The sequence below is a fragment of the Malaclemys terrapin genome, chromosome 7 (genome assembly GCF_027887155.1).
Source record: "Malaclemys terrapin pileata isolate rMalTer1 chromosome 7, rMalTer1.hap1, whole genome shotgun sequence".
Taxonomy (NCBI): Eukaryota; Metazoa; Chordata; order Testudines; family Emydidae; genus Malaclemys; species Malaclemys terrapin.
Genome location: NC_071511.1, coordinates 58,187,081 through 58,213,947, shown reverse-complemented (window position 1 = coordinate 58,213,947; position 26,867 = coordinate 58,187,081). Strand labels below are relative to the sequence as shown.

At 47.9% G+C, this 26,867-nt stretch overlaps 1 protein-coding gene across 1 annotated transcript in view; it reads right to left on the bottom strand.

Annotated features, from left to right (window-relative positions):
* The window catches only part of TLL2 (tolloid like 2), a 187,085-nt gene that overhangs the window by 10,826 nt on the left and 149,392 nt on the right, over positions 1 to 26,867 (bottom strand). The window contains exons 12-18 of the mRNA XM_054036164.1: positions 21,753 to 21,898; positions 18,201 to 18,396; positions 14,978 to 15,103; positions 12,161 to 12,321; positions 11,270 to 11,450; positions 8,053 to 8,178; positions 5,716 to 5,843 (exon numbers count right to left, since the gene is read on the bottom strand). Coding sequence (XP_053892139.1) covers positions 5,716 to 5,843; positions 8,053 to 8,178; positions 11,270 to 11,450; positions 12,161 to 12,321; positions 14,978 to 15,103; positions 18,201 to 18,396; positions 21,753 to 21,898 — 1,064 coding nt within the window. The remainder of the gene's footprint in view (positions 1 to 5,715; positions 5,844 to 8,052; positions 8,179 to 11,269; positions 11,451 to 12,160; positions 12,322 to 14,977; positions 15,104 to 18,200; positions 18,397 to 21,752; positions 21,899 to 26,867) is intronic.

The window sequence follows — 26,867 nt, the reverse complement described above, 5'->3', positions numbered from 1 at the left end:
CTTACGCATGCGAAAGTTTCGCAGCCACTGGGAATCGTCCCACACCTGCAACACTATACGGTCCCACCAGTCTGTGCTTGTTTCCTGGGCCCAGAATCGGCGTTCCATGGCTATAACTTGCCCCATTAACAGCATGATCTCCAAAGCGCCGGGGCCCGCGGTTTGAGAGAATTCCATGTCCATGTCCTCATCACTCTTGTCGCTGCGCTGCCATAGCCTGCTCCTCCTTGCCTGGTATTGCAGGTTCTGGTTCAGCATAAACTGCACGATAACACGCGAGGTGTTTACAATGTTCATGACTGCTGTCTTGAGCTGAGCGGGCTCCATGCTTGCCGTGGTATGGCGTCTGCACTGTTCACCCAGGAAAAAAGGTGCGAAATGGTTGTCTGCCATTGCTTTCCCGGAGGGAGGGGGAGGATGTACCCGGAACCACCCGTGACAATGTTTTTGGCCCCATCAGGCATTGGGATCTCAACCCAGAATTCCAATAGGTGGAGGAGACTGCGGGAACTATGGGATAGTTATGGGATAGCTACCCACAGTGCAATGCTCCAAAAGTCGACGCTAGCCTCGGTACATGGACGCACACCGCCGAATTACTGTGCTTAGTGTGGCCGCATACACTCAACTTTATACAATCAGTTGCAAAAAATCGAATTCTGTACATTCGAATTAATCCCGTAGTGTAGACATACCCCAAGAGCAGAGTTACTTGCTTTTCTGGAAAGAGCATAAACAGAATTAATGCCTGATTGCATGGGTGAATGTGGATGTGGGGCTGTGAATAATCTGGTGGTTTTTGAGGACCATGTTATATATTCTATTACCTCCTCCACAAATACATTAACAGAACATAAAGGTTGCAAAGTCAAGCACTGAAAAATTTAGGAAATACCTGAGTTAGGATTGCCTGGTCAATCTTAACTGTGCCCCCTTGTGCATATGCATTATGATACAGTCTTTAAATACAAGATCACATACTATTTTTCCCGCAGAGGGCTCCTGCATTATTCAGTGCATAAGTACTTATTCAATATTTCTTTTTAGCTCCCTCATTCAGTGTGTGGCCCCAGGGCTTTTGCACACCATCCAAATCCTGCACTGAATATAAAAGTATGAATTTCTTCCTTGGTGTTTCTATGGTGCTCACCCCCTAGTATCTGAGTGCTTCACAAACACTGCTGAATGTATCTTTGCAACAAAAGCCTTTGGAATTAGCTGGTGACATTATCCCAATTTTACAGCTGGGGATCGAGGCCAAAACTGTTGGATGTTTCCATGAATTTTGCGTGCCCAATCTGAGATATCTACAGCCTTATTTTCCAGAGTAAGTAGCATTCTATAGTGACTTTATGTTCAAAGCACAGCTCCTGACATCAGCTGCAGATGGGAGCCCCCAGCAGTTTCACACATCAAGCCCCAGGTGTCTCAGACTGAACATCAGAAAAAGAGGAACACACCATTAGGGGCCACCTGTGAAAACGGTAGGTTAAGTGAGTTGTCCAGCATCACACAAGGACTCCAAGGCAGGAGAGAATCCAGGGTGACATTCACCTTCCTCTTCTCTTCCCTGCCTCATTCACTGCACACCTTCCGACTTCTGCAGGGCCTACAGACAACAGCCTCCTTCACTGCAAAACCTTGATTCATCCCCAGAGCTGGTCCAGGCTGTGCACTGAATGAGACAGGGATCCTGCAGGAAAAATAGCATGTGATCCTGTAATTAAAGCTTATGCGCTAGGGTACAGTCAGGGGAAGGCTGAAAAAAAGTTGCGAGGTGCTCCCGGCTCCGCCTCTCATTCAGGTCAGCTATGGCCATATAGAAAACTACCAAAACACCCCAACACTATACTAGAGCTTTGGATTGATTCAGAGTGTTCACATGTGGGAAATGTCTCTCCTCACTGTCATATTTTGCAGCATCTTCCATCTGAGGATCACAATACATTTTGCCACTATTCCGAATGGGATTAAGGATTTAATGGATTAGCAGCAGGCTAACTGACAGATCTCTAAAAGCAGTGGTGAGTGGGGAATCCTCAAATAACGGAGATGTTGCTAATGGGGTGCTGCAGGGATCCTTGCCAATATTACTAGTCACCATTTTTATCAATAATCTGGAAGTAAACCTCAAATCCCTGCTGATAGAGGTTGGAGATGACACAGATGGGGGAGGGGTAAACAATGAGGAGAGGGCGATCTGGATCGTTTGGTAAACTGGGCTGTTACAAATATACTGTGTTTTTATACAAGCAAATGCAAAGTTACCCATCTGGGAACAAGGAACACAGTGACTTTGAAAAGGATTTAGAGGTTACAGTGAACAAGCAACTCACGTGCTCTCCGTGCAATGCTGTGGCGATGCGATCCTTGGATGTATCAACAGGAGAATAGTGAGCAAGAGAAGGGAGGTGATTTTACCTCCGTCTATGGCACTAGGGAGACCAATACCAGAATACTGCATACAGTTCTGGTATCCACATTATAAGAAGGATGTTGAAAAATTGGAGAGGATGCAGAAAAGAGTCATAAAACCAATTTGAAGGCTGGAGAAAAATGCTTCATGGTGACAGGCTTAAAGAGCTCAATCTGTTCCAAAAGAAGATTGAGAGGAGGCTCGATTATGGTGTTTCTAAGGTACCTTCTCAAGGAGAAAATGCCCGGTACTCAGAGCCGGCTCCAGGCACCAACTTACCAAGCAGGTGCTTGGGGCGGCCACACCAGAGAGGGGCGGCACGTCCGGCTCTTCGGCAGTGGGTCCCTCACTCCAGCTCGGAGCGAAGGACCTCCTGCCGAAGTGCTGCAGATCGTGATCACGGCTTTTTTGTTTGTTTGTTTTTTGTTTTGTGAGGGGGGAGGGGTGGCCACTTGGGACGGCAAAAACCCTGGAGCCGGCCCTGCCGGTACTAAAGGGCCCATTAATCTAGCAGAGGAAGGCAGAACAATAACCAATGGCTGGAAGCTAAAGCCAGACAAATTCAACTTAAAATTAAGGCCCAATTATTATTATTTTTTAAAGTGAAGGTGATTAACCATTGGAACAGACTATCAAGGTGGATTCTCTCGGTCTTCAAATCAAGACTGGATGACTCTCTGGAAGAGATGCTTTATCCAGACACAAGTTATTGGGTTCATTACCAGCCTGTGACATACAGGAGGTCAGTGGGTGCTCAGACCTTGTGGTCAGGGCAGGAGTCGGAGTAGGGAGTCAAGGCAGGGGGCAGAACTGGGGTCAGAGTCAGGAGTCAAGCCAAGGTCAGACAGGAAACAGGAGCCAGAGCCAAAGGCCAGCACTAAGACAGAATCCCAGGAGTCGGAGCCAACAGTTGGAGCCGGGGCAAGAAGGTTCAGGAGCCGGGGTTAGGGCAGGGCCAAAGTCAGGAATCGGGGACTAGGCTTGGAGCCAGGTGGCAGACAGCAGGGTCTGTAGCAGCTGCAAGCCAGGATCCACCTTATTGCACAGACAACTTCCTGTGTCTCCTTCTGGCTTAAATAGTGTATTCGGCCCAATCAGGGGTTCTGGGGCTCTTCCAATCAGGTGCCTGTGGGCGGTACCTTCAGTGGAGCGTAAGGCCTTATGGCTCTCAATTCTCCAGTTGCTAGCAGAGCTGTCAGGTGGTAGCAGCCCACGGGCCTAGGGATCAGGACCTGCAGATCCCCACAGTCACACAAGATGATCTAATGGTCCCCTCTGCCCTTAAGCTCTATGAATTAATGAGTGTCACAATTAATCAGCCCCACATCTCTCCCCCGAGGGAAGTCAATATTATCTCCACGCCAAAAAAGGGAACAGCTGGGTTCCCTCCCTGTGCACTAAACCCCTGCAGACCATCTCCTGCAGACTCAAGAATAGAACCCAAGTCACTTGATATTCAGGGCTGTGACAAGATCCTCCATCCTCTGGTGTGCTCTCTTCACCTCTGGAGCCATTCCAGTGTCTACAGGACATTAAGCCTAGACCTGTGTGCTCTGCAGGCTGCGTCAGTGCCTGTGTTATGCACCAAAATGTCAATCAAGAATCGGTGCCCCCGGTATTCGATATCCCCTGCCACACATGGAACCTCTTGTAAACTAGGCCGATCTCTTCCAAAGAATCCCAGCAGGAGGAGAGAGACGGATAGCTATCGCCACGTTGGATTTTCAAACGCTACTAAGTCCCATTTTCAGAAGTGACTTAGCCACTCAGGAGAGTGCCCCCCATTGACTTTCAATGAGACTGAGGCTCCCAAGGCATGTCTGAAAATTATACTCTCCATCCCTGTCTCAGGAGCCTCCAAAGGAGAATCCGAGTTCAAGGCCAGAAGGGACCAGAGTCTAGATCATCCAATCTGACCTCCTTTGTATCACAGAGGGATCCCCTCTCTGGGTAGCATGAGCCACAGTGCCTCCCTGTTCTCATGGGCTGAAAGCTCTGCCCCCAGGGCTCTGAAAGCTGCTGAGAGGTTTTATTTATTTATTTTAAGTTACTCCAGGTCAGGGATAGCTCATCGCCTACACAAACAGCCATACTCAGGGGTTCCCATTTACAATGTGTGGTGGGAGCCATTAGCAACCAAGATCAGCCCTACATGGGGAACAGGAAATAACTGCCTCTCCTCAGAAGCCCGGTGTACACTAGCAACTGCTTGCAAATGCTGACTCTCATCGTACCACTGTGTGGCTTGAGATAAATGGCGAACTGGAAATCCTGACTGATGAGGCAAATAAAAGCATCTATCTACCTTCAAGCAATCAGCTACGGTCTCTTTAGCTGCAGTTTCCTGTCACATCCACCATGAATGCCCTGGGTTTGTTATACTATTAACTTTAAAGCACTCTCACCCATTGTACCAGTGACGTGTGGAAAGGTTAAATAGGGTACATATTGCTGCCAAAGGTGGGGTGGGCTTTGCTAACAACGAGAAAGACAGCCCCATTATTTGAAGAATCCTTTGTGAGAGGAAAGTTGGTCCCGTGGTTAAGTCACTGACCTAGCATTTGGGAGATTTGAGTTCAAATCCCAGTTCTACCACTAACTTCTGCATAGATTTGGGCAAATCCTTTAATCTACCCTGTACCTCGGAACCTCATCTGTAAAATGGGGTGCCATTTCACACACAGGGATGATACAAGAATAAAGTCCCATTCACGATGGGAGGTGCTTAGATAGTACAGTGAGAAGGGATGCTAAGGGTCTGTTTACACTGCAAAAATGAACTCTATGTCAAAGCCCCAGTTCAACTAACTTGGGCTCATGCCACAGGCTAAAAAGGGCAGTGCAGAGATTCCTGCACAGGCCAGAGCCTGGGCTCTGAAGCCCGGGCTTAGGGTGGGTCTCAGAGCTCCAGCAGGTTTGGGTTTTTTCCCCCCAGCGCAGACGTAGCCATAAGTACCTGGGCAGATGGATCCTACTTGCAATGGGAGGATGAGGACAGGACAGTGTGCACTTGCTATACCTGTACTCAAGGGGGTGCACCCCTGACCTCCTCTCCCAACACCTCTTTAGCAGCATGAGCACCCGCAAGGTCACTGTCTCTTCCACCTCCTGCCCCTTACGAGCACAGAGGGGGCCACACAGTCTGACCAGCTCCATCTGAGCCACTCCACCCTCCAGCTCACCAAGGTCCAGGGTAAAGCGCAGCGTTCACTCACCCCCAGCACACAGCAGATGGACAGTGTCCATAAAAAGAAAAGCAGAGTTAATCCCCCGGCCCCTCTCCTCCCAGGGTTACTCACGATTTTCACCCGGTGGCCGGGAGTCGCGGAAATGTTCCAGGTGCATTCCTTCCGGCTGGGGTACTTATCAGGCCAGTTTGGACTCGCCATTGTTCCTTCTGCACTGCTCACTTTGTGCTCACAGCCAGCTTGGGAGAGAGAAAACCCAGTCACCTAGTCAAGTCTCTGTAGCTGAGGTGCACTAGAGGCAGCTCCCAGGCCAAGATGTGGCAAAACAGGAGAAGGATTTAATCGTGGAAGAGAGACTCTTTTATAATTGCTGTGTACACTGTGCCCCTGGGAGGGCTGTTAGCTGCTAGGACGGGGCAACCTGGGACCTGTGGATCTTAAAGCATGAGTCTCTACTGCCACAGCTACAACACCCATCTTAGCCACAGCTGCAGCAGGCTCATGTGTCTCTGTAGCTCAGAGAAGGACAGAGCCCCACCCTGCCTGGGCAGGGGTTACAGTTCTATCTCCTATACCATGAGCGGGGAGCGTAGGCAAGTGCACTTCCTTGTCTCTCATACTGAGCTTCCCCACAGAACCTCTGTGCCTTCTGCTCCCACCCTGGGCAGAATTCTCATCTCCCTCTCTCCCCACCTTGGCCACACTCCCTCAGGCGCCTGCTTGCCCTAGTAGTGCTGGAACACAAGGCGGCATTGGGTGAGCACTGTGATTTGGAGGGCTCAGACCACAAGTGTTCGTGCCGCTCACAAGCGTTTGGAGAGTTTGGCCAAGTACATTTCCAGTCCCTTGGGCTTTGTCTGCTGTTTGCCTTGTATTTGCTGGAGCTGGGTTTCCACAGGCACCAATGGATTTTCATTTCCATCTGATGGATGCTCAGGGGCCTGCGTGAACGGAGCGAGTGGTCTCCATCCACTGATGTTGCCCTCTGTTCACAAAACCCACAGCCACGCTCTGTTGCCAATCTCAGCAGACACACCAAGCAGCGATGTGCTCTAATTGCAGGCAGCTTGTACTGCCCTGTCTGTGCTTTACCTTTATGTGGCTAAACAGAAGACTCCAGTCTCCGCAGCTCAGTCTTTTACCAGCCCAAGATTTGCTCTTTAAAGATGGTTTATTCCTGCTGTGAGAGTTATTGGACCAAGCCTGTTCAGCACTCTGACTCCACTAAGAACCACTGGCATTCACCGCTGACCCTTTTGCCTGGGCACAGTGGGGACACTGGATCAGTTGCTCTTGCCAGACAACACTATGGATTGGGGAGATTGCTGAGGAGATGCAAGTCTGAGGTGCCGCCTACTTACGAAGACTGGCTGAAGCAAAACTCCACAATAGCATTAAATGCAAAAATTACCCCTCTCCAGCCAACTTCTGGAAGAAGAGTGAGTGTCATATGGACACAGGAAATAGCTACTCTCCTTGGGCCTAATTAACTACCAGCACCAATACACACACATCCATAGGCTTCAATGGAACTCAGTTTCTTCACTCCGTCATTCCTTATCTCCCTCTCCCTCGTGTTCTAGTTTTGGAGCCACTCTCCTCTATATTTGCAGAGGTTTTCTGGAGTCCAATCACTTTCACCGGAAGGCTCAGAGTTTCAAAGGAGACTCAGGGGTCTGTCTACAGAGCCCATGGCAGCAAGCTACTCGGCCTGGCTCAACGGACCTGGGCTCACGCTACCACACTAAAAACAGCTGTGTAGACCCTGCAGCTCAGACTCTGAAGCCTTGGAAGGGGGGTGCTCCTTAGCCCAAACTGCAACTTAGAAGTGTTTCTACACAGCCATTTTTACAGCGCTGGTGTGTGCCCGGCCACCTCAACTCCCTCGACCGGGGCTGGGAAGCTCTGTGTAGAGCAACCTAAATCAGTCCTGAAATTCAATGGGAGTTGCGCCCCTACCTCCCTGGGGCTCCTTTAACAACTAAGGGTACGTCTTCACTTACCGGAGGGTCCGGCGGCAGGCAATCGATGTTCTGGGATCGATTTATTGCGTCTGGTTAAGACGCGATAAATCGATCCCGAAAGTGCTCGCCGTCCACGCCGGTACTCCAGCTCGGCGAAAGGAGTACGCGGCATCGACGGGGGAGCCTGCCTGCTGCGTCTGGACCCGTGGTAAGTTCGGACTAAGGTAGTTCAAATTCAGCTACGTTATTAACGTAGCTGAATTTGCGTACCTTAGTCCGAAGTGGGGGCTTAGTGGGGACCAGGCCTTAGGCTGAGAGGTTGTCATTGGTGCATCTGCATTATGCTCTGTAAAGAGGCTTTTGTTCACCTGTCCTTCCCACGAATTATCCTTTGCTTGCTGCATTATTTACATTGTTTAGGGAAAATTAAACAGCGGGTTTGGAAATAAATCGATGCTTTCTTGCTGCAGTTAGCGGTGCTCACCTTCTTTGCAATCGTGGCCATTTTCATGCAGCATGAACCCATTCCTGCACTGGCAGACGTAGCTCCCAAACGTGTTGACACATTCGTGCTGACATCCGCCGTTGTCTTTGGAGCATTCGTCTTTATCTGGGGAGGGGCAAACGAATTACACTTAATTCCATGTCGAGAGAGAACCAAATCCGATGCCAGCTGGGAGCTCTCTCTGCTAGGGTAGAGAACTACCCTAAATCTCAGTCGCTGGATCAAGTCCAGCCACTTTGTTCTTTCCCCAGTTCACTGTCCTTCCTCACAATTCAACAAACTACATGGGTCTAGCACAGGGGTGGGCAAACTTTTTGGCCCGAGGGCCACATCGGAGTTGCAAAACTGTATGGAGGACCGGGTAGGGAAAACTGTGCCTCCCCAGACAGCCTGACCCCTGCCCCCATCCGCCTCCTCCCACTTCCTGCCCCTAACTGCCCCCATCAGAATCCCCGACCCATCCAACCCCCCCTGCTCCTTGTCCCCTGACCACCCCCTCTTGGGACCCCCCCGCCCCTAACTGCCCCCTGGGGATCCCACCCCCATCCAACCCCCCCACTCCCTGTCTGCCCCAACCCCTATCCATACCCCCGCCCCCTGACAGGCCCCCCGGGACTCCCACGCCTATCCAACCCCCCCCCCCGTTCCCCGTCCCCTGATAGCCCCCCCCAGAACCTCTGTCCCATCCGACTGCCCCCTGCTCCTGTCCACTGACTGCCCCCCAGAACCCACTGCCCCTTATCCAACCCCCCCCCCGCACTTCCTGCCCCCTTACCATGCTGCTCAGAGCAGCAGGAGCCCGCAGCCCTGCTGCCGCGGCAGGAGCTTGCAGCCCCACCGCCCAGAGAGCTGGCGGCGTGGCGAACTGAGGCTGCGGGGTAGGGGGGCCAGCATGGGAGGGGCCAGGAGCTAGTCCCCAGCAGGGAACTCAAGGGCCGGGCAGGACGGTCCCACAGGCCAGATGTGGCCCAGGGGCTTCCACTCTGGCCTAGCACATAAAGTACATTTTAAATGTTTCCTCCAATTTGTAATTAAACACAAAAGTAACAAAGCTTGACTAGATGAGTATAGCACTCAGGAAAACAAACAGGCAAATGTACCAGTCCTGGCAAAAATCCACTGGCCCATCTTTATACTGGCAACCCTGCTTCATGCTCAGCTCTGTGCTGATGCTCCTTTAAGCAGCTTCCCTCTGCTCATTGCCAGCAGCTCCTCGGTTCCTCCACTCACCAAGTGTCTAGTGGAAAGAGATGTCTGCTGCCTAGGAGGTCTGTGGCTGGTGCAGAGAAAGAGGATGCAGGCAGGCAGAGAGTTGCTGCCGGGTAAGCTGCCCCCCGTGACTGCAATGTGCCACAGCAGGGGCAGAGAGTGAGAGATTGGGCAAAGAGGCAAGCAGATGCCTTCACCCATGCTCCCATGACTTGCACGAGCCACGAGAGCAGAAAAGATGGGCAGATAGGTGCGTGGCTGCCCGGTCAGCAGGAAGGGGCAGTTTTACGGGGCCATGTGGTATGCTGCACACAGGAGACATTGGAAGAAAGTAAAGAACGAGGTATAAATAGAGAAGGTAGATCAGACCCATCTATTCGGCCTTTCCCATAATACAAGCACATTGGGGTATGTGACAAAACTGAAAAGTAACATTTAAAAACGATGAAAGGAAACACTTCCACATAGCGCATGTGTGACAGATCTGGCAATTTCCTGCCATATCCTTGGGAGACCTCACTGAGTTAAATTTAAGTATCTTTGGGGTCCATTGTAGTAAATGAATGGTGGATGTATTATTGTGCGTGGAACTGCCTAGATGCGAGACCTGGGGGTTCAAAGGCCAGTACTGAACAGTGTGGACTTTTGGAACAAAAAGTGTTAAGTGGCTTTCCAGGGGAATACCTGTGGGGAGGTGAATGCAAATTCCTCACTTCTGGTTATGCAAAACCCCAGACTTTTGATGCCACACCCTGAGGAGAGGGCCTCTGTCGGCTGATCACCTGTTACATGAGGCCAAGATCAAAGGTCCAAGCTGTATAAAGGAAAGACTGAGCTTTTCCTGGTTGTTCTGGTTCTGAATCTGAGACAGTTATGAATTTGTAACCATGGGGAAAGCCGGTTGTGAGGGATGAAGGATTGACACCTACCAGAGCCCGACGTTGGAGCTGAGGGGTGACCTCTGGGATGCTTTTTAGCATGCATGTAGGTTCTTTTATTGTTTCTCATATTTTTTCTCTCATACCTTCGAAGAACAAACAAAGTGCAGATGCTGGCCTGCATAGGCAGTCTGGCTTGCTGGGAATATCATAGTGTAGGCAGGGAACTGTGCAGCCTGGAAAAACCCCAGTCAAGAGGGAGATAAATACGCGGGTCTCTGCCCAAGAAGGGTGATGGCTGAAAAGCCAGGAGCCTAGAGTGGGTGGTCTTGGTGGAGTATGGCAGGAGAATACACGTGCACTTGCCCTAAACTATGACAGCATAATTAACCTCTGGAACTCTCTGCCACAAGGTGTCATTGAGACCAAGATCCCAGCATGATTCAGCAGAGGACTGGACATTTATATTATGACATCCAAAGTTATGATGGTAAGGATTGAAGGGATCTAAACCCTCCTGGTTCAGGGCAAAAGCCAGCCTCTAATTACTGAGGGCCAGGATGAAGCCTTCCCGAGAGGCAGGTTACCTCAAGTCCTGCCTGCTGTGCTCTGAAGGGTCTGGTGCTGGCTAGTGTCTGAGACAGGACACCGGGTGATCTGCTGCTCTGATGAGTCTTCAGGACTGGATGTCTTTCTAAAAGGCATGCTCTAGCTCAAAACACAAGTTCTGGGCTTGATGCAGAAATTACTGGGAGAGGTTTTCTGGCCTGTGTTAAGCAGGTCTGGCCTTAAAATCTAAGGATCTGCAATCCCAAATGGCAATTCCTGCATTGCTAGGGTAACGCGCAACAGCCTTTGTGCCATGGAAATGGATTGTGCAGAATTCACCGCCCCTTCCCACTGTTGGGAGACAAGGGAAGAGGGAGAGACGGTACACCGCAATCATGACTTTCATACAGTAGAAGGCAGAATATAACCACTGATGCCATGGATGGCCAGACTTAACAGCACTGAGATGCACATTCACACGAAGCACGCGATGCTCCCGTACACCCAGGAAGGACAGCCAGTGCAGAGAGCTTTCCTCCCCAAGGGACACAGCCACGTACCAGAAAAGAAGTGCACTTTGAATCCCTTTTTGGATACTGCATTGTCCGATTTGAACTCCAGTCTCAGGTTGTTGCTATAGGATGTGATCACTTCCGGCTTCTCTAAGCCGCAGAATTTGCCATGGAGCTTGGAATCGGAAGCAAGCCCGCTGCGAACCTCCACGTAGTCATATTTACAGACCTGCCAAGGGACAGTCAGATTTCATAGCATGGGGGACTTGGACACACTGCATTGCAGATGTAGGATACCAAACAGCAAGAGTCCATTTCCTGAGTGACATGGCAAGTGACACCATACACAGACTTGCCCACCAGCAGTAACACTCCCCCCGACCTGAGTCACTTAATGTCATCAACTCCTTCACTTTCTGCCCCATCTTGTAGTATCAGAATGGTTTTAGTTACATTTCATGTATCTCTGTACAGCATTTATCTGGCCCCCGTTACCACCTGAGCACCTCACAATCTTCAATGTATTTTTCTCCTCACCACACCGCTGTGAAGTAGGGAAGTGCTATTATCCCAATTTTACATTTTCCTGTCAATCCCCAGTAACGCTCCTAGAGAAGCAGTCTCTAGGAAAGAGGAACTAACAGTTACAAATGGAAAATACCCAGGATACCTACTGCTATAGGAACAAGCTCATTTGTAACAGAAATAGCTCAGTACTTCTCCACTCCCTACAAATACATACCAAAGAAAACAGATTCTGTTCTTTAAAGAAAGTCTTGCTAACTACCGCCAGTTGCTCATTAAATCAAGGGCTGAGAAACAATGGGAAGCCCCCAAACCAAGACATAACAGCGGGTCTCCTCTCAGTCCCCCAGGATCTTATCAGGCTCTGGGCCAATCAACAATCGCACCTACTAAATACATGGAACAGCTACATACGTCATTGCCTTCCAGCTCAAAGACTTCAAACTGCAGAGAGATCCGGTACTGGGCTGGAGCGACCACCTGCCAGATGCAGTTTTTGTTAGTGGGATATTCCTTGGGCCACCCAGGGCTCGTGATGGTCCCATTGAGCTTGGTGATGAAGCCCCCACAGGCAGCTGGAGAGATGACAAACGAACACAAGGTTTACTTGCTTCTGTCCAGACAGAGAAAAGATTGTGCCATGTTGTTCGCTAGGAAACAAGTCAGCACTAACTTGGGGCAGTAGCAAGGCAAGGGCACATGTTTCCAATCCCAGCCTTCAGAATGGATTTTAAAATAGCCAGGACTGGGGGAGAAAATGGAAAATCGCTTTCGGGCCACATCCTCGGCTAGTAAAAAACCAGCAGAGCTCCACCGAAGCAGCAAGACCTTTGCCGATCTACTCCAGCTGAAGATCTGGCCCTTAGTACCACAGTAGCCTTTCAGGATTAGTCTCTACTGGCCTTTGCACCTCAAGTTCAGTGACAACCAATTAACTTGGGGTAATTAACATGATTATGCAGGTCAACCTGGAGATTCCTTAAACATTTGTTCTAGGCTACAAATAGTTGCTCTTTATCGTAGAGAGCTGCCTAGAACAAACATTCATAGCCTTCATCAAGCGTGTAGGGTGTGCCCGTGCTAGCTTCTGCATGTACTCCACAGAAGTGGCAATCAATTGACTGGAGGTAGAAAAAGTCTAGTAAAGACAAACCATTTGGTAGTTTATAATTTACAGGCCACGTCTACGCCAGGGAAAGGTTAACACACACCTTTTTCCTAGTGAGGATAAAGCCAGAGTGTCTTTTGGGACTTGCACTCTCTCATTAGTGGCCCATTTTCTTTAGAACTTCACTAGCTTTTGGCTTCGTCTTACCTGCAAAGGAGGTGTAATTTTACATCAAGACAGCTAACTCGGGTCAATTCTCTAGATGTAAAACGTTAGTGGGGACAAGGCAAAAGTAGCTTTTACCTTTATGTAACTAGTCACGGTCAACCTTACACACACACACACACACACACACACACACACACACACACCTACCTGCCACCTGGTGTTGACCCCAGCTAACTCTATCATGGCAAAAACTGCCTGTGTCTTGTCTCCACTAAGGTTTTACATAGAGCGAGCTAACACGAGACAGCTGTCTTGACGTAAAACAGACACCTTTTCTGCAGCATAGTTTCATATTTCCCTGTTAGTACTTCAGTGTTTTATGGCTTTATTAGAGTTCAAAGTCTAACAAGGCACTGAATGTGTTTCTTCTAGAGCCATCTGGAAAACAAAACATCTTATGAAATATTCTGATTTCCATCCTAATGTTCCAACCAGCTCTGCTTATTACCCTGAGGACTTCACTATTTTTAGTAGCTCATCGACAATCCCCACCCTACTGTTGGCGATTATCTTTCTCTGAAGGTCAGGGACTGATATGGCTGGCAGAATTCACATCCTCTACCACCTGCTCATTAACTTAGGCCTACTCTAGGCTGAGAAAGGAAGCCACACTGGCATCCGGCAGTCAGTTTAAACACTTGTCTCTAGGAAAGTCTGAACATGGACCCCCAACTCTGCTAAGGGATCGAGACCCTGATTTAAAGTCTGTTAATATAGGATAGAAATTTTGAGCAGGGTTCTGCTGTGGGTCGTGAAAGCAGGACTGTTTTATTCTTTCTAGATTCAGGTTCTGCCTATGTTCTCTTCTCTGCACTGTCACTCAGTGCACAACATGTCTCACAGCAATGCCTGAAAAAGCAAAAGCAATTGCTTTTACATATGCCATTAGTGTTTCAGAGGCTACCAACCCTATTTCCTGTACGGTAGGTGAATTGAGAGGGTAGAATATTTCTAGAATATTTTTAGAAGTGCCTGTCAAATTATGCACAGGGGCTATCTAAAATACAGAGTGACTTTTAAAAGCCCTCGGCACTTGCATACCTCTGCTGCCATTACAATCAATGGCAGGCCTGCCAGCTGCTTTAATGGGAGCAGAATTAAAGGAGACCCCAAGGGATTTTGAAGATCTCGCTCATTCTGTTCACCATTTCCAAAACGGTTCTCAAATAAGGGGAGGAAACAAGGGAGAGGAGCGGGGAGAGGAGACTCTCAATAAAGCTGAGCTGCACAGGCTAACACTTATTTAAAGAGATCAACCATTTATGTATAGAGCTGATTGAAAAATTTCCCTCAACTGTTTTTCAGCAGAAAATTGGAGTTTAGGTTGAATGACATTTTTCATCAGAAGTGTCGGCTTTCCACAGGAAATGTAAATTTTCAGGACAAAAATGGCCACCCAGAAACCAAAACCTTTTTGGTTTCAGCTTCAAACTGAAACACGTTGATTCTGAATTCTGTCACAGTGCCCCGCAGTTCTTTTCTGTGGCCTGGGCACCCCCAGCTGGACCGCATCTCCCACCAGGCACTGCTGCTAGGTGGTGGCCATGTTGCCCCATCTCCCCTCACCCACAGATGAACCTGTGGTGTATCACAGGAGATGCAGTCCAATCAGGGAGCCCAACCTATAGAGGAAAATGGGATAACGAAGCACCATGGCAGCAGAGAAATAAAAATATTTCAGTTTTCGGACAGAACATTTCAGATTTCAATTTGTCACTGAAAATTCGACCCTTTCCACGAAAATTCTGATGAAACCTAATTTTTTGGTTTTGTCAAAATTTTCCACAGGGGGCAGGGAACCATTTGCTAACCAGGTCCACTTAACTATTCTTAACTGTGGTGCCACTCCCTCCCCCCCCCACACACACACGCTCCCCACTCTGCAGGCTACTGACCCTCACAGCTCTTTTTATCAGCCGTCAGCTCGTAGCCAGGTTCACAGGCGCACTTGTAGCTGCCCAGTGTGTTCACGCAACGCTGCTCACACCCACCGTTGTCTGGCCGAGAACATTCATCCACCTCTGTGGGGAGGAAAAGGCAACAATTCAATTTGTAATGGCCCATCAAAGGCAATCAGCTGTACAATGAACCCATTGAGAGAAGTCAGGGGCTATGCTTATGAGTCAGCAGGACACGTAGGGACATGCCTGTGGACAGGGGACTCCGAGAGCTTTTCCATGCCCATGTGCTGTGAGCTTGTGTTTGGGACAAAGGATGTACAAGCCACATGGCAAAGGATATAAAGGCAGCCGCATCTTCTCCATTTTGTCTTCAATCCTGCTTCCCACTTCTGCAGTAATTTCTCTACAAACTGAAGCTTTGAACAAAGGACTGACAGACCTATCCACACTTTGGTTGTGCTCCAGAGGGACTCTACAAGCCAGCAAACTCACCAATGCTGCTAAGAACCTGATATATGGACTCTGAAGTCTTATGTATGTATCTGATTGCTTCAGGGCCGCCCAGAGGATTCAGGGGGCCTGAGGAAAAGCGGGGGAGCTGCGGCGCTTGTACTCACCCGGCAGCGATCTGGGTCTTCGGCGGCATTTTGGCGGTGGGGGGCCCTTCAGTCGCTCCGCATCTTCGGCAGCACTGAAGGGCCCCCCACCGCCAAAATGCTGCCGAAGACCTGGATCACCGCCAGGCCAGGGCTCGCGGGGGCCCCTGTGGGGCCCAGGGCAAATTGCCCCACTTGCCCCCCCCACCCCCCCACCCGGGCGGCCCTGGATTGCTTTGACCATTGAGCAACTCTCTTCTCTTTCTTTTCTTTTATAATAAAATCTTTAGTTTTAGATGCTAAAGGATTGGCTAGCAGCGTGGCATTTTGGGTAAGATCCAAACTAATATTGACCTGGCAATGTGGCTGGCCCTTTGGGGATCAGAAGAACATTTTGTATAGTGAGCGGAGTTTTAAATAACTCCTCCCCTTACTGGACCTGTTTGCTGATTCGGAGCCAGAGAACTGGAATGCAATAAAGGGGGCTGTGTGATTTCCTTTTTTTAGCTTCTTGATAACCAGTGTGGGGGATCAGGAGCACAGTTTGGGACTGGTTGGTGAATCTAACTACAGTGTTAACCACCAGTTTGGGAGAATCTGCTCTCCTTTTTGCAGCCTGCCATGACCTTGGCATTTTCAGTGTGGGCTACCCTAGGCACATTTTCAGTGTGGGCTACCCCAGTCACACACACACCCCCTCCCCATGGGTCATTTCGTTAAGAGAACCTGGTAAAGGTTATTGCTATGTTGGTTTGGTGGGGACAGCCTTGCCAACATGATCTCTTTGGAAGCCTCACCACCGAGTCAGGAAAACACCAGAGGCGATAACCCCACATTGAGAAGAGACAGTTTCCCTGCTCCTGTTTACAGGCTCACTGCTGAGAAAACTCCTCCCATTCCGTAGGTCAGCTGTTCCCACACAGTTGTCCATGAACGGACGGTGCTCTGTGGCTGGTCATAGGATGCTAGCTCCTGTCCTAGCTGTTAAACTGCAGTAAAAGACAGCTAAACAAGTCACCTTTTCTACTCCATCTCAGTGACAGCAGCGGTTGCTGCGGAGATGTATTGGAATTGGGAAGGGTAGGCACCATGAGACATTCTAGTAAAAGGTGGCCTACAATGAAAGTGTTTGAAAAACCCCTACTGATTAACACTGGGCCACAGTGTCTGTGTCAGCCTCTAGAAACCTGCTTCTTCACCGCCAGGCTAAGACAGAATGCCCATGTAGGCTAAGACACAATGCCAGACTTCCTGCTCCATGTTAAAATTGGAAGGGAAGTGGGGTTAATTCATTTGCATGAGACAAAACTTAGGTCATGGTCACTGGAGGTCCTGCAGCTATTTTCATAGACTCATAGAACCACAGGGTTAGAAGGAACCGCAAGGGTCATCTAGTCTAACCCCTGCCAAAATACAGGATTTGTTGTGTCTACAAGGTGGGGATGTGAGCTCCGGGGTCCTGGTCATTATACTTCACTAAGAATTTACCCTGGTGGTTTTAATTGGAGAACTATTTATCTTCAGTTCCTGACTGAACCAGCTTTGCACTGTTTAGGAGCAGCAATGTCCCACTCCAGAGATGGCTGCATTTCAGTACAGGTGAGTGTATAATGCTTTGGGATGTTTCCAGGTAAAAGGTACTATATAAACCTAAAACAGCCACATCATTATTAATATTATATGCACTTCAGAGATTGTCTGCATAACTGAGGACTACTCTAGCTTCTCCATAAGAATAGCATGGAGTAGCAAAAACTAGAATAACCCCAATGGTCACATTTCTGGCTTGAAGACAAGGTAATCCCTCATTTTTGGGGCCTCATCCCCTAACTGTTGGACCTGAGTAGAAGGCTTAGCCCTTAAGGATTGATCCTGTATAGGTTCATGACTGGTTTATTCTCAGCATTTAAAAGTTGGTGTCCCATGTTCTCATAAAGCACAGATTTCAACCCACACTTCTACTCAAGTTTTTTAAGCGGTCGTCTGCTTTGTATGTTTCATGTTTGTTCCAAACAATGCAAGACACACATTAAATTCCTGTATCAGAGGGGTAGCCGTGTTAGTCTGAATCTGTAAAAAGCAACAGAGGGTCCTGTGGCACCTTTGAGACTAACAGAAGTATTGGGAACCTCACTTCTTCAGATGCAAGACTTGCATCTGAAGAAGTGAGGTTCTTACCCACGAAAGCTTATGCTCCCAATACTTCTGTTAGTCTCAAAGGTGCCACAGGACCCTCTGTTGCTTATTAAATTCCTGGTCATTACAAAATTCATTAAGATAACGGGTGCACCCAGAGTTGACTAGCTGAGGACTACAATGGCAAGTTGCCAGGAAGCTATGGGCCCCATCTGGTCTGCTTAAAATGGAGAGGGGAAAGCAGCCATTTCCTCTTTAATAAGGAGCTATGTAGTCTTCAGCTCCCAGCCTGTGCTGCTCTAGGCAGCTTGTGGTCTTCAGTTTAGACAGAGGCCTTATGTTGATTTTTGCCTGTGGGCCACATTACTAAACTCTATGGCCTGCACTTGGCCCCTGGGCCATCCTTGGAGAGGGGTCTCAAGTGTCTCTGATAGAGAGGTTTCATCTTAATGAAACCACCTTAGGGTCTGATGTGTAATCCATACCTTTAAAGAAATTTGCTGCAAACCCTGCTTTATTGATGGACCCATCAGATGCAAACTTCATCCACACTTTATTTGAGCTGGATTTGATATCTTCTGGCTTCTCGTAGCCGCAAAAGTGTCCAATCAAAGGGCTGTCCTCAGTGGGGCCGTCTCGGATTTCCAGGTAGTCATAAGCACAACTGTCGTGCCTCTCAATCTGCAGAGGGAAAGGGAACATGCCAACAGAAGTCACCCACTTCACTCAGCCCCATCAGATTCCGTTTAGCTTTAAAGGATCAAAAAGCACAAATTGAGTCAATACAGTCAGGGCAAAGTTATCTGGCTTAGCTGAAGCAGGGCTCCTCTTTTCCCCCAGGCTTTTGAAACTGGGGAGGTGGGGAATTGTTAAGAGGGGAACGGGGGGGGGGGGTAGATTTGTGGTGGATCAGCTTAAAAATGAAATACACCCAAGTTCAACAATTGAAGTTACGTTAACGGTGCCTGGAGCATGGGGATAGGTGGTCCTAAGTAACATTCCTCTCAATCAAAAGTATAACAAATAAACAGAATTTGGACCTCAAGGTTACCATCAGTTTGCCAATCTGCAGAGCACGTTATTGGTTGTATGGTTTAAAATGTCAGCTTAATTGAATGTGTAATTTGTGATTACTGACGTAGCTAAAGATCGGTCTCAGCCCAGCTCCCAGGTGACATCACAAGAAAATCCCCATCATAACTGGCCCCTTGCTGTTCATCCAGGCAGGGCTGAGGTGTACGGGCAGGGCAGCATGGCAGAAGTTTGCCTAGTCATAGAATCATAGAATATCAGGGTTGGAAGGGACCTCTGGAGATCATCTAGTCCAACCCCCTGCTCAAAGAGGACCAATTCCCCAGCCAGATTTTTGCCCCAGATCCCTAAATGGCCCCCTCAAGGATTGAATTTACAACCCTAGGTTTAGTAGGCCAATGCTCAAACCACTGAGCTATCCCTCCCCCTGAAAAGGGTTGTTTTTATCCTCAGAATTACTGCCCTGCAGCCATGGACAGTGTCTCTAAGAATAACTTTTACACATCAGACTACAGTGGAATATTCATCTGCTATGCTAGGGAGCTAGGCCCCCTCTGTACAGGAAGGAGGTTGGCTAAGGCTGAAGAGTAACAAGCAACTGAGGAAGAACCAGTGAGGAGAGTATGAGGCAGAGATTGCAATCCAGGCCCCAGTGAGCGTTGAACCTGTGACCCCTAGATTCTGAGACCACCACTTTAGCCCCTGAGCTGTGGAGCCACAGCGTCCCTTATTTCAATGAAGAGGGCCTGAAGGACTGGCTCAGACCCTACTTTCCTGCCCCTCCATTTTCTCTTCAGTTCTTGGATCTTTACGTTTGTTTTTACACACTCCAGAGGTTCAATATCTGCTCTGATCATGGGTCCAAAGCACCCACCGTATCATGCTGCCTCCTCACAAGGGTATTGGGCCTGATGGGACCCACTGGATCTCCTGCTAGTAGCTTTGAAGCCTCTTGCCTGCATCACGGGGCTGCCATCGAATCCCTTGCAGCCCCTTGTGCAGGGCCACCCAGAGGATTCAGGGGGCCTGGGGCAAAGCAATTTTGGGGGCCCCTTCCACTTAAAAAGGTTGCAATACTATAGAATATTATATTCTTGTGGGGGCCCCTGCGAGGCCTGGGGCAAATTGCCCCATTTGCCTCCCCTCTGGGCAGCCCTGCCCTTGAGATGCAGCATCAGAGTGTTATATGGTCTTAGTTCTGTCGCCTTCACATGCCACTTTCCAATGAGACTCTGGTTCCTGACCATCTAAAAGAGTTGCCTTCCTCAGGCTCAGCAGCAAGGACGGGCAAATCCAGGGGACGATCTCCGAGCAGGGGAAGAACATCCCTGCACGCCAAACAGCATTGAAAACACCAACAGGCAAATAGCTCAAGAACTAGGGCTCCTTTGCTTTCCCAGCAGGATACCAAAGTCTCTGCACTGTGGCCAAACCCCATGAAAGCAAAGGAGGGAGATGAGCAACAACAAACTAGGCAGCTTGGGGAACGCCCTGGGGTTTCATAGCCAACCCATTGGAGTTGATGGCCCTTGTCTGGACAAAACAAGCAGAAACTGGAGAAAACAATCCTGTGTTGGCCTTTAAAAAAAGGAACCGATGGGAGCTAAAATGCATGTCAGGAAGACACGGCATGCCATCCCAGATCAGGGTCCGGCCCAGCCTATCTCCAGCCCTGCTACTTCAAAGAGTTAGCAAAAAAATCAATCAAATCAGAATGCACCCGGCCAGTAGCGCAATGCATACTGCAAACACTGGGTGAAAATCCTTCCTGACCTCTGCAGAGGCTGGCTGCTGTCCTGAAACATGACACTTTATTAGACATTCACAAATGCCACTGCTGGCCCTAAACTGATCTAGGCTCCAGTCCTGCTCCATTGAAAACAAGGGAAGTTTTGCTCTTGACTTCAGTGGGAGCAGGATCGGGCCCCTAGACACAATATGATTTGCTAATCTCCAGGCACTGCCTAGTCACATGGGGTGAAGAGGTATCTTCCTTTTGTTTATTCAAAATTTACCGACCATTAAATTAATTAAATAACCCTGGGATCTGATGTTACATGACAGGGTCGTACAGAGGGGCTCATCAGTTCTAAGACCCTCTTTAATATTCTTACATAGCTCAGTTATTGTAAATCCAGTCTAATTTCTCTTTTCAAGGCTAAATAATCCTAGTTGCTGCAAACTCATCAGATGTAATCCTCAACCTCTCAGCAACCTTCAAGTTGCTCTCTCTAATTTTACTTTTCTATGAAAACCTGGCTGGTGATGCAGGGAATGGTCTGTCCCGAGGTCTTTATGGCTACTATAAGATTTACGGGGGGGCGAAGGGGAGGTGGAGGAAGATATGGATGTGTTCATGGGTGGTGCGGTCTCAATACATCTATGCAGGGTTGGCTAGGGAATCGATGTCCTGTGCATTCTGCAGTTTGATGCAGGAATCCTCTCTCAACATTCCCCGCATGCAGAGTGTCCTGATGGGTAGTGCAGGGGATTGGGTGCCAGGACTTCTGGGTTGTTTCCTGGCTCTGCCACTGCGTGAGCCTAAGTAATTTGCTTCACTGTTACCTTGAACTCCTCATTGTTTGTTTGCTGAATCCTTCAGTTCTCATCTTATACTTCGATGGCGAGGTCTTTGAGGCAGGACCTGTCTTCCTTATATGCACAGACAGAACCTAGCACTGGGACCTCTGAATGCTACCATGATACATATAACCACTAACACACTGTGGAAGCAGAGACAACGCTGTCAAGCAGTTTGCGGTCCTCAGATAAAAGCGTTATGGGTAGATTATCTGAAGCAGCAGCAAAGGAGGCATGCGCAATACACACTTTTCACTGATGATAGTGGAATCAGGATTGGGTGGAAATAATTTTCTAAAACAAACATTTAGAAGGGAAATTCCCCAGTTTCTACAGATTGTATGTTCTCTATCATACTTCCTTTTTACAGTCTCATTGGCTGCCGTGTTAGTTTGGTTTAAGAGCACACACCTCAGACCTCTCACCTCAAATGCTTGGAATGTGAGTCCTACATGAAACCCCTCGGAAACCGTGATCCTCCAGACGCACTCTTTGGAAGGTCGGTAGTCATCTGGGTAATTGGGAGACTGAATCTGGCCAGCATCCTTGTGAATTTCTCCACCACAAATTGCTTCAGAAAAACAAACAGCACATGGATGGGATTACACATTGTGTCCTCACCGAATGCCTGCTCCCAGCACACCCTCTCCCCTTACAAAGCCACTTTAACTACACTCATTCTACATGGCCCCGCAAACAAACCATGAAAGGTATTAAAAGCCTAACATGATTCTGCTTAGTGCCTCTTGTCTTGCTGTGTCTGCCCCCAAGGATATCAGCTCTGTGGGGCAGGAATTGTTTGGGTAGTTGTGTCTGGTACACCACTTAATTTAATTATCAAATTAATAATAATAATCATACATGAAATGGACAATTAAAGCCCACAAAAAAAGCAAAGTGAAATCCTGCCACTAGATGGCACTGATTGCAAACATAATGCGAGTTCATGGGAAGATGTGCCTAAAGATACCGGCCAATCTAAAACAGCTTGATTGCATATGGTCTCATGGATATGCATCCCCAGATGCTCTGTAGACTTAGAATCCAGGCACAGTCATTTCTCTGTGCAGGCAAGAAGTTGGGCAACACAGAGGTGGGACTGCGCATTGCAAGTGTAGAATTGGGACTTGGAAAAAAGGCCACAGAGAAGGAAGTTGCAGTAGACAATGTTGGAGCTATTTTCTAAATAAAACTTTTCATATTGGTAAGAGGATCAAATCAAGGAAAGTCAATGCTCGACATAGGAATAGGTATCAGCAGTTTATGCTATCAGCACCAAGAGCTGCGCAGAGAATGTGTGTTTCTTTTTTAAACCCCCCTCAAAGCTTGGATTTATTTTTAAAAGTCAGCCTAAAAAAAATGAAGATACAATTTCAGAGCCCAGCATGACCTCTGCATGGGCTCTGTGGGTGGGTTTGTACAGCACCTTGCACAATAGGGGAGGGATAGCTCAATGGTTTGAGCTTTGACCTGTTAAACTCAGGGTTGTGAGTTCAATCCTTGAGAGGGCCACTTAGGGATCTGGGGCAAAACCAGTACTTGGTCCTGCTAGTGAAGGCAGGGGGCTGGATTCAATGACCTTTCAGGATCTCTTCCAGTTCTATGAGATAGGTATATCACCATATATTATTAATCCTGAAACTGAGCACTACCATAGCAAACATTAAATAACAATATGCACATTAGATTTCCAGCACTGAATCCAAGCAGCTCTATGGAGCTGCTTCTCAGAAACCAGGGTGACAATGAATGGTGAAGCTACTGGGGAGACTTGCCTCCAGATGAGTCATAAAACCAAGACCCTGGCTACCTTGGAGATTCCATAGCATTTCTGTGTTAACCAACTCTAGTAGCTTGGCTACTCATTGCAACTTAGGTCTTCCTCTTAACAGCCCCACCCACTGCAGTCTCAGTTGGAGAACTATTAGTCAAGCCCACTCCTAAAAATCATCCTGTTGTAGTGGTGCTAGTGCAGAATGGCTGCTGCATTTCTACCCCACCCTCCCTCGTAGCAGCTGCATTTCAGCAGTGGGTTAGTGTTTCCTAAATCATGTGGAGCAGCCATAGCCACTCTATAGTTAAAGCTGAAGCTAGTTTATTATAAGCCCAGTTTTTGAAATGCTTCCCTCCCTTCCCAACGTCCCAACCCCTCATAAATTTTACACACATGGTCTCATCCCTGTGTAGATTTAGTCTGGGAAGTTTGGTAAAGTTAGCTAAAAGGGTTCTGAAGTTACGGTATCTTTAAAATGGCTGCACTCATTTTTTTTCAAACTTTTCCTAAAATGTGTTTGGCTGCACAATGACCATGCCTATAAACTCCCAATTTGCTTGGATTTACTGAGGAGCGAGGCCGCAAGTTCCTTTGACAGGTACACAAAACAATACTGAAATTATGAACAGACCTGTCTGACTCCAGGCTGTGTTGTACCAGTTGCTGGTCTGAGCCAGATGTTAAGGAGTGGTGATACATGATTGGAGAGGACTGCAGGGGGACAGGAGTCTTATAGGGCACCAAGGGAACTGAGGGAGAGGTGACTGAAAGGGAAAGGTTGGAGGTGGCAGGATGGCATGGAGCTGTGATCCCTGATGTCAGAATTTGGGAGACTCAGGAGCAGGAGGTGGGGATGGATAGAGGGGAGCAGCAGTCTGGTGGAGAAGGAGTGGGGTTGATGAATGGGGGCTCAGGGAATGGTCAGAGGCGTAAATGGGGGGCGGGTATGGGACAAGGCTCAGTATGTGTCCAGTTCTGGGCACCACATTTCAGGAAAGATGTGGACAAATTGGGCAAAGTCCAGAGAAGAGCAACAAAAATAGAATCATAGAATATCAGGGTTGGAAGGGACCTCAGGAGGTTATCTAATCCAATCTCCTGCTCAAAAAATGATGAAAGATCTAGAAAACATGACCTCTGAGGGAGGGTTGAAAAAAAATGGTTTTGATTAGTCTGAAGAAGAGAAGACTGAGGTGGGCTATGGTAACAGTTTTCAAGTACATAAAAGGTTGTTACAAGAAGGAGAGTGAAAAATAGTTCTGCTTAACCTCTGAGGATAGAAGCAGCAGCAATGGGCTTAAATTGCAGCAAGGGAGGTTTAGGTTGGACATTAGGAAAAATGTGTTAAGCACTAGAATAAATTGCCTAGGGAGGTTGTGGAATCTCTATCATTGGGAATTTTTAAGAGCAGGTTGGACAAACACCTGTCAGGAATGGTCTAGATAATACTTAGCCCTACCAAGAGTCCAGGGAACTGCAAAATAAAATGCGAGTGTCGTTAAACATACAAACTTGTGTAACCCTCCAGCACCACAAACTAACCCCAAGCAGATCAATCGTGCCAATTCCATTCTGCAAAAATATTCTTCTGCTCCCCTATCATCACACTGTGTAGGAACTAACAGTCGTGACTTACGACTGCTCCCTGAGGCTGCATTCCTTATGGAATCTTTATCACCCATTTAAACAAGCGAACAACATACACCCAACATACTTCCACTGCAGAACAAAACAAAGGGGCAAACTTCAGGTCAGTCAATGCCAAGGAGTGAGGAATTATGACGTGGCTGCAGAGAACTGGCTGGATACCAGATTTGCTCAGGTCCGGATTCGCTAATATTTGTTTGAAAGTGCATTTATTTTTTGCCAAGAGCGTACAGTTTGCTGGGCACTAGCCAGACCCAGCTGAAGCACGCTTCCCACCTCACTTCTTTATCTAAGTTTGGTTTGTACCTTGTAGCCTGTCAAGTGCTTTGGAAAGGTGCCATGAAAATGTGTGTGTATTATGTCCTGCCTCTTTTCAAAACACCACCACCTAGGTCTTATCTAGCGCTTTTCAGCAGTAGCTCTCAAAGCACTTCCCACAGGAGGTCAGTATCATTAGCCCAATTTTACAGATCGGGAAACTGAGGCAGGCCAGTGGCTGAGCCCACCATGCACTTGGTCGCGTGGAAGAGGATAGCCATCCAGCCCATGTGAAGGTACTTTTCATAGCACCGACTATTCAGGAAAGAACCTGAAACCAATATCTGATCTGTTCTAAATCCAGAGTAACTCCACTGGGCCAGCAGTAATTGAGATCAGCAGGGGGCTGTTTGTGATCACAGCAAACCGAGGGAACAGTATGTCCAAAACTGTCAAACTTGAAAGCTCCACGATCTACGAAAGTGAAGGATTGCATGGATTTGATCCTGCACCAGAACAGTTTTGCCATTGACTTTGGCATGACCAATCCCTGCAAAGGAGCAGCATAAAAGTTAAGTGCTGAAATAGAAGTGCCTTCATTTTCAGAGCAGCTGAGAGACCTGGGTTTCCGTTGGACCAGTGGGTGCTCATTCCCTCTGAAAACCAGGCCGCTTTTCTGTAGGTGTCAGATTTCAGGCACTTTAGTTTTAAAGTGGCCTATAGCTTCAGTGAAGGTTTGGCCTGAATCAAGAGTTGGGCCCAAAGTTCTTAGTCTTGCTCAGGGTTGTTTGAGGCCTTCCAATGCGGGGTTCTTTTTTTGGTGGATTTCATACTTTTCGACATTTAAAATCTATTCCATTCTTTCCAAAAGGTTCTTGCTAGTAATAACCTGCTGTAATTGCAAGCAAAATGGATCGAGCTGGACAACAGCATGAACCTGCTCTCTAGGTATTTTCAACAGAGAGAGAGACGAGACAAGTGGTGCTTCAGACAGGCAGTAACTGCCAGGGCCAAAAATCCAGCCAAAAAGCTAAGTGATACAAACGAAGATCCATTTGTGTCACCAGTTCTGAGAATTACTTATCTTTCCGATCTCGCTGTTTTTGGTCCCCGGTAATTAGTCTGGCAGACGGGGAAGCGACAACAAAAATTTAAGCAGCAAAATCAATTTTGAAAGAAAAACAATTATGAGGGTAAAAAGCTCTCCAAATATTTAATAAAAAGAAAGGGATGAAAGCTCTGCTAATTGCTAGGAAAAGGCTCAGACCCATACTTGAACTTTAGCTCTTAGAGACATTGCACTACCACCTCTCAGATGCACAGACCCATGTTACCAAGTACAGGCCTCCAAAACTTCTGTTTAACAACCCACCCAGCAAAGCCGTCATTCACATAAAGCCCAGTGGTGCCCATATGCTCGTAATGCTCTATTTGCCCCTTTCCCCAGCCTGGCCAGCCCCCTCTGAGCTGCTGATCCTGGAGTTACCCTGCAGTTACTGCAGCCTCTGGGTTGCAGTAAATACCACAGTCCACTAGGTGGTGTTGGCAAGGAAATCTGTCTTGTTTGCAAACTAGGGAGAGGCCGCAAAATAAAACCTACTTTTGTGAAAAAAAATTCTGTATTTTTTTTCATTCCCAAGTGACCAAAATGGACCCTTTTTTCCTATTACTTGTATAAATAACCAGTGGACTTTTCTTCAATTTTTTTTCCCTCCCAAAAGCAGCTATGGACATTTTTCAAACACTTTCAATAACATTTTCAATACAAGTTTTGGAAGATTGTTCATGCAAAACGACATGGAGAATTGTGTGCGAAAAAATGCCTTTTTTTTTTTTAAACATAGGACATTTTTCAACAAAA